The sequence below is a fragment of the Neovison vison genome, chromosome 9, assembly GCF_020171115.1.
Source record: "Neovison vison isolate M4711 chromosome 9, ASM_NN_V1, whole genome shotgun sequence".
Classification (NCBI taxonomy): Eukaryota; Metazoa; Chordata; class Mammalia; order Carnivora; family Mustelidae; genus Neogale; species Neogale vison.
Genome location: NC_058099.1, coordinates 228,148 through 241,155, shown reverse-complemented (window position 1 = coordinate 241,155; position 13,008 = coordinate 228,148). Strand labels below are relative to the sequence as shown.

Sequence of the window (13,008 nt, the reverse complement as noted above, 5' to 3'; positions counted from 1 at the left end):
TGAGGAGCAGAGCTGAGAGAGGGTGACCACGGCTGGAGGAGGCCGAGAAGGTCACAGGGGCAGAGATGGCTGGCCAGGCCAGGCCTGCACTTTCCATGGACGGTGCTGGGCCAGGGCCCGAGACCCCAGGATGGCGAGTGCTCTTGCTTCTGAACGGGGCTGGAGGGGGTAGGGAGAGTGTGTGACCAGGAAGAAAATAACATCAGGTCTGCTTATGGTGAGTGTGCAGACTGATCCGTGGTGATGCTTACCCCATGAAGAGGGCCGACCCCTGCAGTCAGAAGGTGAGCTCACTCCTGAAGAAACAGGGTAAGAGCATGGCACAGGTGACTGAGACCCATGCAGTGTTCGAGGGAGAACTTGTAACCCATAAACAAAATTATTAAAGAAAATACCTGAGAACCAAGAGCAAGTTCATATGAAAAAGAACTAAGTAGAAATCCTAGGTGTGGAAACCATGCTGTGTAAATAGAAAAGTAAAGGTTAAATTATACCTCGGACACGAGCGAAGGAAGGGCAGGTGAGCTGGGAGATGTGGGGGGACTTAGGGGTGAAGCTCCCATGTCAGTTGAGAGAGGGGGCTGCCAGCGCTGTTCTGGGCGAGTCTGAGGGCTGAGTCCTTGGGGGGCCAAGCAGGATGAACAGAAGTAATGTCAAACCTAGATGTGTTGTGATGAAGAGAAAATCTTAAAAACAACCCTAGTAAGCGTCTCCCCACAGAAGAATGACAGTCTGAGGGTCGGGGAGGGAACGTGAAGTCCTGGGGCTGGGCCACCGTGGCCCCAGCATACTGACTGAGAAAGCTGAGACTCAAGCACGAGGGGGTGCTGGCCAGGTTCAAACGCAGACGCGGAGGGTTACCAACCGCCTGGTTGCCGAAAGCACCACAGACTCCGTATGTTTAGTAAACCCAACGACTTAGAAGAAAAAACATAACGTTATACTAACCCACAAAGAAATGAAAAACCTGAACTATTTCAGAAATTGAATGATTAAAAAATCTGCCTACCCAAGCCACCATGTTCTGGTAATTTTATAAGTGAATCCTATGAAAATTTAAGAAAGACGTTATTCCAGTTGTATGCGGATGACTCCAGAGAAGACAAAAAGGAAGGTACCTGCTGGCTTTATGAGTCTAGAATCACCGTGATAAAAAACCCTCACCACGCTAATGTGGGTCTGCCGGTTGTGACTTACAGGAAGAGACCACAGCCGGGGGTGGGTGTCACACAGCGGCAACTTTTATTGCAGTAACTAAGGAGATCACAAGGAATAACTTCCCAAGCCAGGACTCCATGTAGGGTTAGCGTTCAGATAAATATTCAGAAAGGGGAGCTTTGTCAGTGGATAGACTTCTCCCTGGGGAGGAGGAAGGCAGCGGGCATAAGGTCACACGTGTGTACTCAGGACACATGCACCGTATGTTGTGCTCATGGGGTCTGGGCTCCAGCATGAAGTGTGACTGCAGACGGCCCGGGATGATTTGGTTATCCACAGAACCAAACAGGAAATTGGGTCCTACTTTTTTCCATATTTGAAATGAGTTTATAGACTAAGACTTGAATGCGAAGAGCAAATCTGAAATTTTAAAAGGTGCACAGGAGTGTAACGGTACCAACTCAAGGTAGGGAAGTCCTTCTTGACATACAAGAAGCACAGATCATAAAGGAAAACATTGGCAAATTTGACGGCTAAAACAGACCTTTCTGTGCATCAAAAGACACCATGAAAAGGTTTAAAAAAAGTCATAAACTTGGAGAAGACATTTCCACAGTATTAGAATAATCACTGACGTGTCCAGGTCACGTCAAGAACTTCCGCCAGTCAAAGAGAAAAGACAATATCATGGTGAGAGGCAGAGTGTAAACCTGCGGCATCTCATAGGAGGGGAAGCTGGGCTGACGAAAAAGCCTGTGAGAACCATTACCAGTGCTGCTTGAGATGCAAGTTAGACCCACCACAAGACAACCTCTCCACCGGTCAGTGGCTCAGAAGTTAAGAAATCCAATACCAAGTTTTAGGGAAGATGTGAAGAAATGGAGATTCCTCTATGCTCGTTGGGTTGGTCACCCACTGGGAGTAGAGTAATGTCATAAAATCTAATAACTAGAACTTGCAAATGCGTGCTTCCTGTTGTGGGTCTATGCTCTGCAGCGTCTCCTGCCGGGCCATCCAAGGAGACAGGGAGGCATGGGAGAAGGCATAGCAGTGTTCCTTAGAGGAGCAAATAACTGGGTGTTGCCAGTGATGCCCATTGTCACAGCATGGATAGGAAGAGTGTGTTGTGGTTTCTGTACAGCAGGAGCTCGAATGACCTAGAATTAAATGTGTTAACTCGGATGGATCTCACAAGTATAATATTAGGCAAAAAGAGCAAGATTCAGAAAAGTACATAGCATATGATACTACTTAAATAAGGATGAAAACATGAAAAACAGTATCGTCTATGGCATCTATGCAGTGAAAATGGAAACGCTTGCCTGGGAATGAGGAAGACCGGATGCAGGCGCCGTGCCACTGGGAGGCTGGAGGCGTTCTAGTGGGGGGATGCCTCTCCCTTTGACAGCTCTCAAGCCCGTAGTTGGTACACGGAGGTCTGCTGGGAATTACCCATCCTTCTTTTCCGAGTGTTTGAAAGAGGACTGAAATAAAACGTTGAGGGATACAAAAAGGTCAACAAAGTAGAAATCATCCGCAAGAAAGCTGGTATGATACTAACATCAGCCAAAGTTCAAGTTAAGGGAGAAAAGCTTTGGTAAAAATAAAGGAGTGCGTTTTATAACAACAGAAAGAAGGCAGCGATCGTGGGCCAGCATGACCTCACAGCACCCTGAGCAGCAGCGGATAGAAGCCCATGGATGTCCCCACCTCACATGAGGTTTGGGATACGTTTCTATCGAAACGTAGGATGAGGTGAGGTCTGTGGAGCTCTTCACCCAGCAGACGGCCAACGAAACAGTCATCATTTGGGACACAGAGGATGTTCATGGAAACTGACCACTTGTTAAGTCACCGAGGAAATTCCTACAAGTATTGAGGAATTGTCATCCTGTAGAGCACATTCTTAATGGAATGTAAATAAACATATCATGTGTAAGAAGTTGTTCGAAACCTTCCCCAGATTTGAAAGCTGAAGGACCGAGCTAAACAAGACTCCACAGCAGACTCACAAAATGCTTAGACGTGAATTATGACATCCAGACTTACGGAACGAGACAGAAGCAATACTTAGAGAAAAACTTAGAACCTTAAATGCAATCATCAAAATAAAAGGAAGACTGGAAATAAACTAGTGATGTACTTGTCTTAAAAACCTAGAAAAGTGAACAGGTAAACAAAAGAAAAACTGAAAGCAGGAAAAAATGGTTAATAACACAAAACTAAAACACCAAGACGGCCAAATTGTAAAAAGCTTGCTGTCGGAGAGACTAACACAGTAGACAGCATCTCGGCACGACCGGCCAAGAGACAACGCATAGATGAAAGCTAGAGACTGGGGGGAGGCATGCCTGCAGGGAAGGGAGAGGCTATTTTAAGTCCCCCAAAATATTATGGCCAAAATATTAGATTTGAAAACTAAGGGGAAACATGCACTTTTATAGGAAAAACTCAAACACATAAATTAGCTCAAGGAGAAATTAAAAACCTGAATAGCATTCTAACCTGCCCTGGGCCTGGCACAGCTCTAAGGTGATGTCCTACTGTAGATGTCCTACCTTAATGTCCTACCAAGGACACAAAATTCACTTGTGCTGCTGAACACGAGACCAGCATATAAAAATAGAGCTTTCCTGTGACTTAACCATTCGATTGGAAAATTCAATTAAAATGAAATATTTCATTCTAGAGGCAACTAAAGCTATAAGGCACTAGAAACAGTATATAAGCCTTTTACGGGGGGAAATTACGATTTGTTATCAAAGGGCCTACAGATCTGGGTACACAGGGGTATATTTATAATGGGGAAGGAGGCCTGAAAGTGGCAAAGGCATCTGTTCTCCTAATTTAATCTCTTGGAATTCAGCATATTGATAACGTGGAAGACTCAGCATCCAAGAATCGCCAAGACAGTTCAGGAAGGTTTGCCTTACCATGGGTGGGAGTTTCCACAAAGCTACGGCGGGAGGGTTGGGATACGAAACACCAGGAGAACGGACGAGAGAAGCCAGAAACATGGCCAGGCTCGGTGGGAGGCTGGCCACAGCAGGAGGAGGGGCCCAGGATAGTTGAAGCAGTAGGTCTGTAAAAGCTGGCTTTCCACTGGGGCAGAACGTGGGTCTTCAACCCCACGCGTACCCAGAACAGGAAACACAGGCTCAAGTTGGATTAAAAACCTAACTGTGAGAAACCACACTCTACAGTGGTTTGAAGAAAACACAGAAGAGTATTTTTATTGCCTTCCAATGGAGAGGAATTTCTTAGATGCGTGGCACTTGGTCATAAAGCAGAAGCTGGGAGCTCTCCAGTGAGTAGTTCCTGCAGACAGAGGGTGGGAGTGAACAGGGACACTCGCGGGTCTCGTGGTCAGGGCGAGGAAGACCCGGCATCTGGGGAGGCCCTGGAGAAATCCCCTGACCAGCTGGCCCTCTCGCGCCTCAGCCAACAGCAGTGTCCCCGCAGGCGTCGCTTAGGACGCCTCTCATCAGGGCAGAGGTGCACGTGGCTTGCCTCCAGGCCGTCCCCGGTGTGGAACAGACCTTCCGTGCGTGCGGTGAGACTCGGCAGCACAACCCCCGGGAGAAGGAAGGCAGCGAGCAGGTGGGGGGAGGGCCTGAGGGATATTGTGCGCTGGGGGTCGGGAGTCAGGGGGTCTGTGTGTCTCGTGTGTGTGGACTTCAAAGATACGATCCTGGGTGAGGACAGCAAACCGATGAGCGGCCTGTGTCGTGTGACGCCTTCCCGGGAGTGTTGGAACTCGCGTGGTGAGTTTGGTTCATAGACACGTGTGCCGTGTAAGTGGAATTCTACTGGCTTGGTTCCTCACCAGGTTTGTGATTGGGTTGTCTGTCAGGAGTGACCACGGCCAGTGGGACCTGATGCCCACGGGACAGATGTGAGCAGTGTTTTTGATGGGTGGACACATGAGCGTCTCTTACGTTCTCCTCTTGCACTTTCCCACGTATACGGCAGCAAGGAGAGACGTGTTTCCTGACGGGCAGGGACTGCGTCCAGCCACCCTCTTTGCTGGACCCACTGTCTCCCAGACAACATCGTGGCCCAGGCGGCTCTGGGGGTGGGAATCTGGCCTCCCCAGCCTGGCCCCCTTTCCCCAGCTCACAGCTACGGTTCTCCTCCTCGTCTTTGCCCACCTTTCCCTTCAGCTTGGTGCTCCCTTCTGTTTTTGGCCGAAAAGCTGGAGCGTATGCATCTCTCAGGGCCTGTGTCTTTCTGGAAGTTTCTCTGGTGGACCATGGGCCACTTTGCCCTCCAGAAGCACTGTCCTCTAGCAGCCTATGTGTGTGTGCTCACGTGTGCCCCTGGGCTCTAGGGATACAGCCGTGTCTTGACCTTGAGTGTGCACCTGCGTGTGTCCGTGGGCGCAGGTGGTCAGGCAGGCGTGCCCTGCGGTGCTGTTCCCCCAGATCCTGACAGGAGAGGACTGGAATGCAGTGATGTACCATGGGATCGAGTCGCAAGGCGGAGTCAGCAAAGGCATGTTCTCCTCCTTTTACTTCATTGTCCTGACGCTGTTTGGAAATTGTATCCTTCTCTGGGGCTGGGGTACAGCATGGCTAGTGCTTGGTCTGGGTCTGGGTCCCTCCCCTCTGCCTTGCCCCCATGGGAACGGTGCGGGTCCTCCCACAGGGGAACCAGCTTAAGTCTACACAGTGAATGTTCTCAGGCAGCCTGAGCTGGGGGGGATCCAGAGGCTGAGGGAAGCACATGCTGCACATTGGTCTGCAGAGGGGACGGGACGGTCAGGGGCAGGCACAGGAGGGACGCTGTGGGGAGACATGGGCTTTGAACCCTGATGGCTGAGGGTCTGGTCTTGTTTTCTTGGCCCACTTTAATTCAGTAATTAAACTGGCACTGGGCTTTTAAAAAACTGCTCCCTGCTGAACATATCCTACCCGCAGAGAAATACACAGTGAGGTTTCCGGTGCTGGGAGCCTGTTGGGCTCATGTTTCAGGACCTCGGGCTGGTAGGGGGTGTGTGGGGCCAGGGAAAGCCCAGGAGCTCCGTGGCAGCTCTGCCCTCAGTCCGGCCACCGGGGACGAGGAGGCTTCAGGGTCAGGATGTAGGAGGAGTGTAGTGGGCCAGGAGAGGGGGCGTGGATGTGGCCCCCTGCCCGGGAGGGAAATCTGGGCTGAGCAGGGACACTTGGGTCCTTAGAGTCGTCTGTACATCAGAGCCCCCGAGTGGTTGATGTGCAGGTTCCAGCCCACAAGGATGATGCCACGGGCTCCCCAGAGTGCTGGTGTGGAGGCCGCCGCCAGGGGCCACACTCAAAGACCACTGCCCTAATACCCTGCGGGGCCTGGAGAAAGGGCGGAGCTGGCCGGAACAGGTGTGAGTCATCTTCTCCCAGACCGTCGTACGGCTCTGCCCTGTTTCCCCACACGCACACCCGGACACTTGACCCTGTTTGTCTCTCCGTGGCCCTGCCTGGCTGGCTCTCCGCTGGCCTGGGACCCGTGACTCTGCAGGCCTCCATTCATACCATCTGTCAGCTCTGGACCCCATGGCAGGGAGCCCTGCCTTTGTGGGGGCAGGAAACCCAGCAAGGAGGAGTAGGAGGGCTGGGGGGAGTGTTTGTTTCACTGTTTAGCAGGTGGGTGGGACCTGGGGGTGGCTGACAGGAAACCCGGGAGTGGCCGCCAGGGTTGTTGGAGAGGGAAGGAGCCTGCGGTGTTGACTCAGATGGTAGGGGTGGGGAATGAGCGCTGTCCAGAAGGAGGTGTCGCCCCCCACACCCCCCGAGACCGAGCAGTGGCCTGGAGCTCATCACAGCTCATCCTGACCCTGCACAGTCAGGCTGGGGGTGTCTATGGTCAGGCCTCGTGCTGGCCAATGGGCGTCATTTCCTCTGCCTCTGTGCATCTCTCCGGCTGGGCCCTGAGCTCTGGCTCCTGGCCTTAGACCTGCTCTCCAGGTGTGGGAAGGCCTCTGAGGTGCTCCAGGCTGGGTTAGTGCGGGGAAGTGGATCCCAGCCTTGTGTCCCATCCTCTGATCTGCTGGAGCCCTGAGCAGCCTTGCCTATGAGGCAGTACCCGGGTACATGGGTCCCCTGGAGTCTCAGGGCCATCTCCCTGCCAGAGTGGGTCCTGACCAGCCACAGTCATCGCTGCTGGCCTTCTATAAACCAGCTGCTCCTCACGGTTGGCCCTGGCGGAAACCGCTGCATCTGGGTTGGGTTGGGGGTGGTGTGTCCCCAGGCCTGTGGGGAAAGAGCTCTGTGCCGGGGCTCAGACGGGGGTGACTGTTACCCCAGAGGACACTGGCCGGGTCTGAGATGGTGTGCTTGCCCTCGGGAGGGACTGTTGCACCCTGGTGCTGGGCAGGGAGTTACAGATGGTGCCCAACGACCCACACAAAGGGTCGCTCCTGATGTCGGCAGTGCTGAGGGACGAGGTGACGGGGGTGGGCCCGGGTCTGCTGGAACAGTGCAGGGACTGGCTGGTCCTGGGGACATGCTGCCTCGAGGCACACAGGACAGGAGCTTGTGGGAAGAGGCGGCGGCTCAGTCCGCTGGGTTTGGCTCTGTCTGAGGGTGACGGGCCAGCGGAGCAAGGGCACTGGAGGGGCATGTGGCCACTAAGGGAAGGAGGCTGAAGTCTCGTCAGGACCTGGGGAGAGGGGACCCCCACTCTGCATGGGGGAAGCTGGGCTGTGACTGTGGGAGGCTGGGGGCTGGGGCAGAAGGTTCCCTTCCTTAGCTGGAGCCAACCAGACACTCTGCTGAACGTCTTCCTGGCCATTGCCGTGGACAACCTCGCCAACGCTCAGGAACTGACCAAGGTATGTGCGTAGGGACACGGCCCACAGCCCATGAGGGACAGGGGGGTGGGGCAGCCACATGTGTCCCACTGCGTGGGTCCAGAGGGCCCCGCAGAGGGCCAGTCCAGGGTTAAGGACTCATGTGACCACTGTCTGGGCGAGTGTCCTCAAAGTCGCAGGCAGGTGGGCGTTCGGCTGCCGCTCAGGTGTGGTGATGGCGTGGAGGACGCGGGAGAGACGCCAGGGCAGGAGGGGCACCTCGTGGAGAAGCCATGGCCTGGAAAGAGTGGCCGAGCAAGAGGTGCAGCCCGGAGGGAGCCTTGAGGAGTGGGGGCAGACTCCTGGCCTGGGGGGGCGACGGACCATGGCGCGTGTCAGGAGGTGTGGCTGTGTGAAGTAGCAGGTTCCCCTCAGCCAGAGGCGTGTGTGCGGTGGAGACCCTGAAGGGAGGTGTGGGGTCCCTGTGCTCATCCCTGGGCGGCGAGGGGGCCCCAGCGGTCAGTCCTGAGTGTGCACGGTTGAGCTGGGGCGGTCGCCAGGCAGTGCTGACCTTCGAGGCTGGATCTGGCTGGCTCCGGCAGGATGAGCTGCTGCCTCCTTGTCGGGGGGGTCTGTGGCTCCACAGGACGGCCTCTTGTCCCAGCGGGGGCCCAGTGGGCGGCCTCTAACACTCATCTCTCATCCTGGAGCCTGGCGGGCGGTGTGATTGTACACGTCCTCCCCTGTGGTTTCCTTCCTGAGGACACAGCCGTGGATGGGGCGGCTGGCTCTCCCGTGGTTCGGCCTCAGGCCTGTGCTTTGAACAAGCCCCAGCTCCTGGTGCAGAGGGTCCGGCCGCCTGTCAGGGCCCCTGAAGCAGAGGCCACGCGTGCTTGCTTTCTCGGCGGAGTGCGTGCCCTGTGTGTATCCCTCTCTGTGCGCGTGCCCGTGTGCTGGAGCTCACCCGTGTGGACACCCCTGCGTGTGTCTGCTGGGGCCCAGCACAGCTTGCAATGCCATTGCTGTCCTGGGGCCCAGCCAGATGCAGGCCTTCCACGAGGAGGGCAGGTGCGGGACGAGTCTGCTATCCGCAGAGGAGCTGCTTGGGCCCAGGGCTCCCGACCGTACAAGCCCCGCAGGGCCCCCGCCACCCCCTCCCTGCTCTCTGGAAGATGGGCTCTTGCTGGAGGAAGGCCTAGTCACGTGTCTTCCTTTGCTTCTGCTCAGACTGCCTCTTCTCCCAACCCAGGCTGAGGCTGTGTTGGTGCCTGTGGGTAGAGATGCCTCCCTTGCTCTGGCTGCTGCCTTCTGAGGACACGGAAGTCCTGCCGGCCTGCTCATTTCCATGTCAGCCTGGGCGAGATGGGCTCAGCCATCCAGAAGTTGCTTGAGAGTAACAGTCTGAGACTCCTGGCTGGGCTGCTGGGGCGGGGCCAGGGGGCCCTGCATCCACAGAGCACATCTTGGGGTCTGGATTTCTGGGTCCCCAATAACTGGTGGTGCCCAGGAGCCCTGGTGGTCTGAGCACTGGCTGTCTTGGGGCAGGGGTGAGCTTGCGTCTGAAGTTGTCACTGTCTCTTCCAGCTGTGCTGCAGTGAGGACACACCAGGAGGCCATGTCCTTGGGGCCCTGTCTCCATGCACAGACAGCCTGTGTGATGTCCCCTTGGGGCCATCTGCCCCAATTCAGGAGTTCCCCTAACTTGGCAGCTGGGGCAGGTAGAGACCTAGCTGTGTCTGGCTGGAGGGTTTCCGGGTCCTTCCTTTATGTTCCCACAATGTATTACAGCATCACGTTCTTTTCAAAGTGGAAATAAACAGTGGAGTCTGTAGAAGCTCGCCCTTTGGCCTGGAGGGCTGGGGACGAGGATGGCGTTTACAGCTCGAAGAAGGGCTTTGACAGGGGTTCCGTGGTAGATAGAGTTTGCCTGCTCTGTGGATCCTGAAGCTTGAGGACGTCTTGCTGGGAAGTCTGCAGGCAGCTAACGGTCTTAGTTCTGGCCATTTGGGGGGCCTCTAGGAGAAAATTTATGGACATTTTGGGCCACAGTGGGAATGTCACTTTCCATGGAAGCCAGGTGGGCTCGGGATTGGGGTATTTGGGGAAATACGGGTGGTGTCTGCAGTGTAGCTGAGTGACATGGAGGCCTTAGTTTCCCTCCGTGGGGCCATGGGCACAGACCCGAGCTTTCATCCAGATCCCAGGAGCAGAGCATGTTGGTTTTTCCCGGAGACCTGGGGTCAGACCAGAGGGTCTGCCTAGATCTCCACTGCCCTTCTCTTGGGAGGCAGAGGGAAGGTATCTGCACGTATGTTGGGGGAGTTGCGGGTCCTACCCAGGAGCTTGGTGGTGGAGGGAACACAGGCACAGTGTGGCTGTCCAGGTGGACACAGGGAGGGACTTGCCACAGCTGGAGGCAGGTAGACACATGTGACCTGATGGGTCCGAGGAGGAAGAGCTCAAAGGCTAGGAGGTGGTCCTGCTAGGTCCACTCCTGCTGGTGATTCCTGTGAGTGATGTGGGGCCGGGATCCAGGCTCAGGGTGCAGAGCTCTGCCCCTTGCCTTTGCTCACAGCTTCGGGGCAGAGGCTTTGTTCAGGTGGGACAGGTTCTCCTCAGGCGGAAGGGCTGTGGGTTGGGGGCAAAGGAGGATGGATTTGCATTCTGACGGCGCCCAGTGGGAAATGTTGTGGGACAGACATGCAGGCAGCAGCTGGGTCCCTGTGGCTGGAGCTACAAGTGGGGTGGACGTCAGCAGCTGTGGCACCCTGGGAGATGGCCCATAGTAGCAGGTCTCGAGGCAAGACTCTTGGGGACTGTTACCTTGAGTAGCAGGCATAGAAGCGGTTCCCTGATGGCTGCCAGAGAGCTTGTGTGGAATTGGCGCTCAGGGCTGGAGCCGCTGCCCGGCCCCCAGGTGCAGAGGGCAGGAAGGACTTAGAGGCCACGGTGGGGCGGGGGCGGGGGAAGAGCTGGTGTGGTGAGAGGAGGCGCGTCACACTTCTGTCTGTTCAAAAGGACGAAGAGGAGATGGAAGAAGCAGCCAATCAGAAGCTTGCTCTCCAAAAGGCCAAAGAAGTGGCTGAAGTCAGTCCGATGTCTGCTGCCAACATCTCCATCGCCGCCGCGTAAGGCTCTTGGGTGGGGACAGGCGGGGGTCGTTGCAGTCTCGCGCTGGGTCCTCCACAGGACGCTCCTCCTGGGGGCTTCCTCAGAATCCCTTATATTGACTGGAGCTTCTTAGGACGCAGCCCCTAGGAGCCGTGATGCGAGGGAATGGCCCCTCCCGGCTCCCTTCCCTGCAGCAGCCCGCGAGCAGCGTTCGCCGGGAAGAGCCCTGTGGCTTCTCCCCGTCCCGGGCGGAGCGAGGCGTTGCAGCGCGTGGCCCTCCCTCCGGAGGTCAGACTGGCTCTGACTTGGTCCTCAGCGGACTTGGGTGGCTCCAGGCCTCTGGCTGGACACGGAGTGTGAGTCAGGGGTCAGGTTAGTGTATCTGTCCGGACTCCACTGTTTAGGGATGTTTTTGAGCCAGAAGATTTGCGCCGCATGTCGGCAGCCCAGGAGACTCAATGCACTTCCCCAAAACGTTTCCAAGGCTCCAGTACGGGGACAGAGGCCAAGGGAAACCTCGAGGATCACAAAAGGTGAAGGCAGGGCCAAGGCTTCCCCCCGGGAGACTAGTCACCCTGAGGTTCCTCTGAGCCTCCAGGCACATTGCAAACCACAGTGGGAAGTACTGGGGCCTCAGAGTTGGGACAGAGGGCCCAGTCCAGGGCCAAAGGCTGCTCTGTGTTGGGGGAGGTCCCCCGTGGTGGGCAGGGAGGACTGGGACCGAGGGAGGACATCTGGGCTAGCATCAGGGTGTCCATGAGAGAGCACAGAGGAAGGAGCCCTCCTTTCGCTGGGAGCTTGCTCTCCAGGCCATGCTGAGTGCACTCGGAGCTGGGGACTTGTCCTCGGTGCCATGGCCCACCCACCACAGACCTCTGATTTCCAACCCAGTGGGCCCCCCTCCCTCTCCCTGTTCCCCAGGAACAGCTGCAGTGACACAGGCGTCCGGGCTGCTGAGCGTGTGTGCTGGCAGGTGGACGAGTTTGCGGGGAGAGCGGGTGTGCAGGTGTGAGAGAGGGCCCATGTCTGCCTGTGTGTGAGTACACGTGTGTCATGTGTGTGTCTGCGTCGTAGTGGCCCTGTTCTTGTCCAGCGGTCCCCAGGGCGATGGCCTGTTTGCTAGGAAGGCCTTTGCAGAGGACCTGCACCTCAGCCGAGCAGGAAGCCCTGGCCTCTGGGGGAGAAGAAGCTAGAGGAGGCCCCTGACCCCTGGGCAGGGGTGCCAGGGGGCTGCAGAGAGCCGGGGAGGACTCAGCAGTCACTACTCAGACAGCTACTGGGGGCTCAGGGCTCGGCTGTCTCTGGGTTGTTGGGCCGATTCGGTGCCTTGGACGGCGTGGTCCTGGGCTTGCTTGGTGGTGACCTGGCAGACGGCCCTTCTCCTGAGCTTTGTAGCTGCTGGCGGTCTGCGTTAGCAGAGGGAGCTGGTGAGCCTCTGACCCATTCCTGGGCCTGTAGGTTTCTCTTCAGCATCTGCCTTCTCTGCATTTAGAGGGGGGTGCTATCCCATGGGCCCCGTCCCTCCCAGAGCTACCGTGCCTTAGGGGTGTAGGGCAGGGCGTCTGTTCCCATTGGGCTGAGAGCTCTGGGCAGCAGGTGCTGGGGCCTTTGGCACAACCAGGGAGAACTTGTCAGGTCACCAAGAGAGGTCTGGCTGCACTTCCTCGGTCCCCATCCTCCTCCGGGGACACTGCTCTGTAGCCACGAGGCTGCAGATGGGCACACCCAGGCCCAGGGTGTGTCACAGTTCCAGCTGTGGGCCTGACCACCACCTTGGTGCTTCTTTTCTCCTGGGCGGAGCTCTCGGGGAGGCACAGGTGTTCTCCCTCACGGTGGGGCCTGAGCTCAGTGTCCACTCATTCCTGCCATGCCAGCCTGGGTGTGTGCTGGCCTTGGCCTCTATGCTCCCCCTTCTTGGGCATGTTCCTGGGATGCAGCTTTGCGCCTTTGTTCCCTGTGACATGTCCTCCGTGTGCCTC

The 13,008-nt window shown here is 56.4% G+C and overlaps 1 protein-coding gene across 8 annotated transcripts in view; it reads left to right on the top strand.

The window, feature by feature from the left end:
• CACNA1B (calcium voltage-gated channel subunit alpha1 B) overlaps positions 1-13,008 on the top strand; it is a 176,193-nt gene that overhangs the window by 67,338 nt on the left and 95,847 nt on the right. For all 8 annotated transcript variants that reach the window (XM_044264402.1, XM_044264399.1, XM_044264401.1 and 5 more), the window contains 3 exons: positions 5,583-5,700; positions 7,893-7,960; positions 10,937-11,046. In XM_044264402.1, coding sequence (XP_044120337.1) covers positions 5,583-5,700; positions 7,893-7,960; positions 10,937-11,046 — 296 coding nt within the window. The remainder of the gene's footprint in view (positions 1-5,582; positions 5,701-7,892; positions 7,961-10,936; positions 11,047-13,008) is intronic.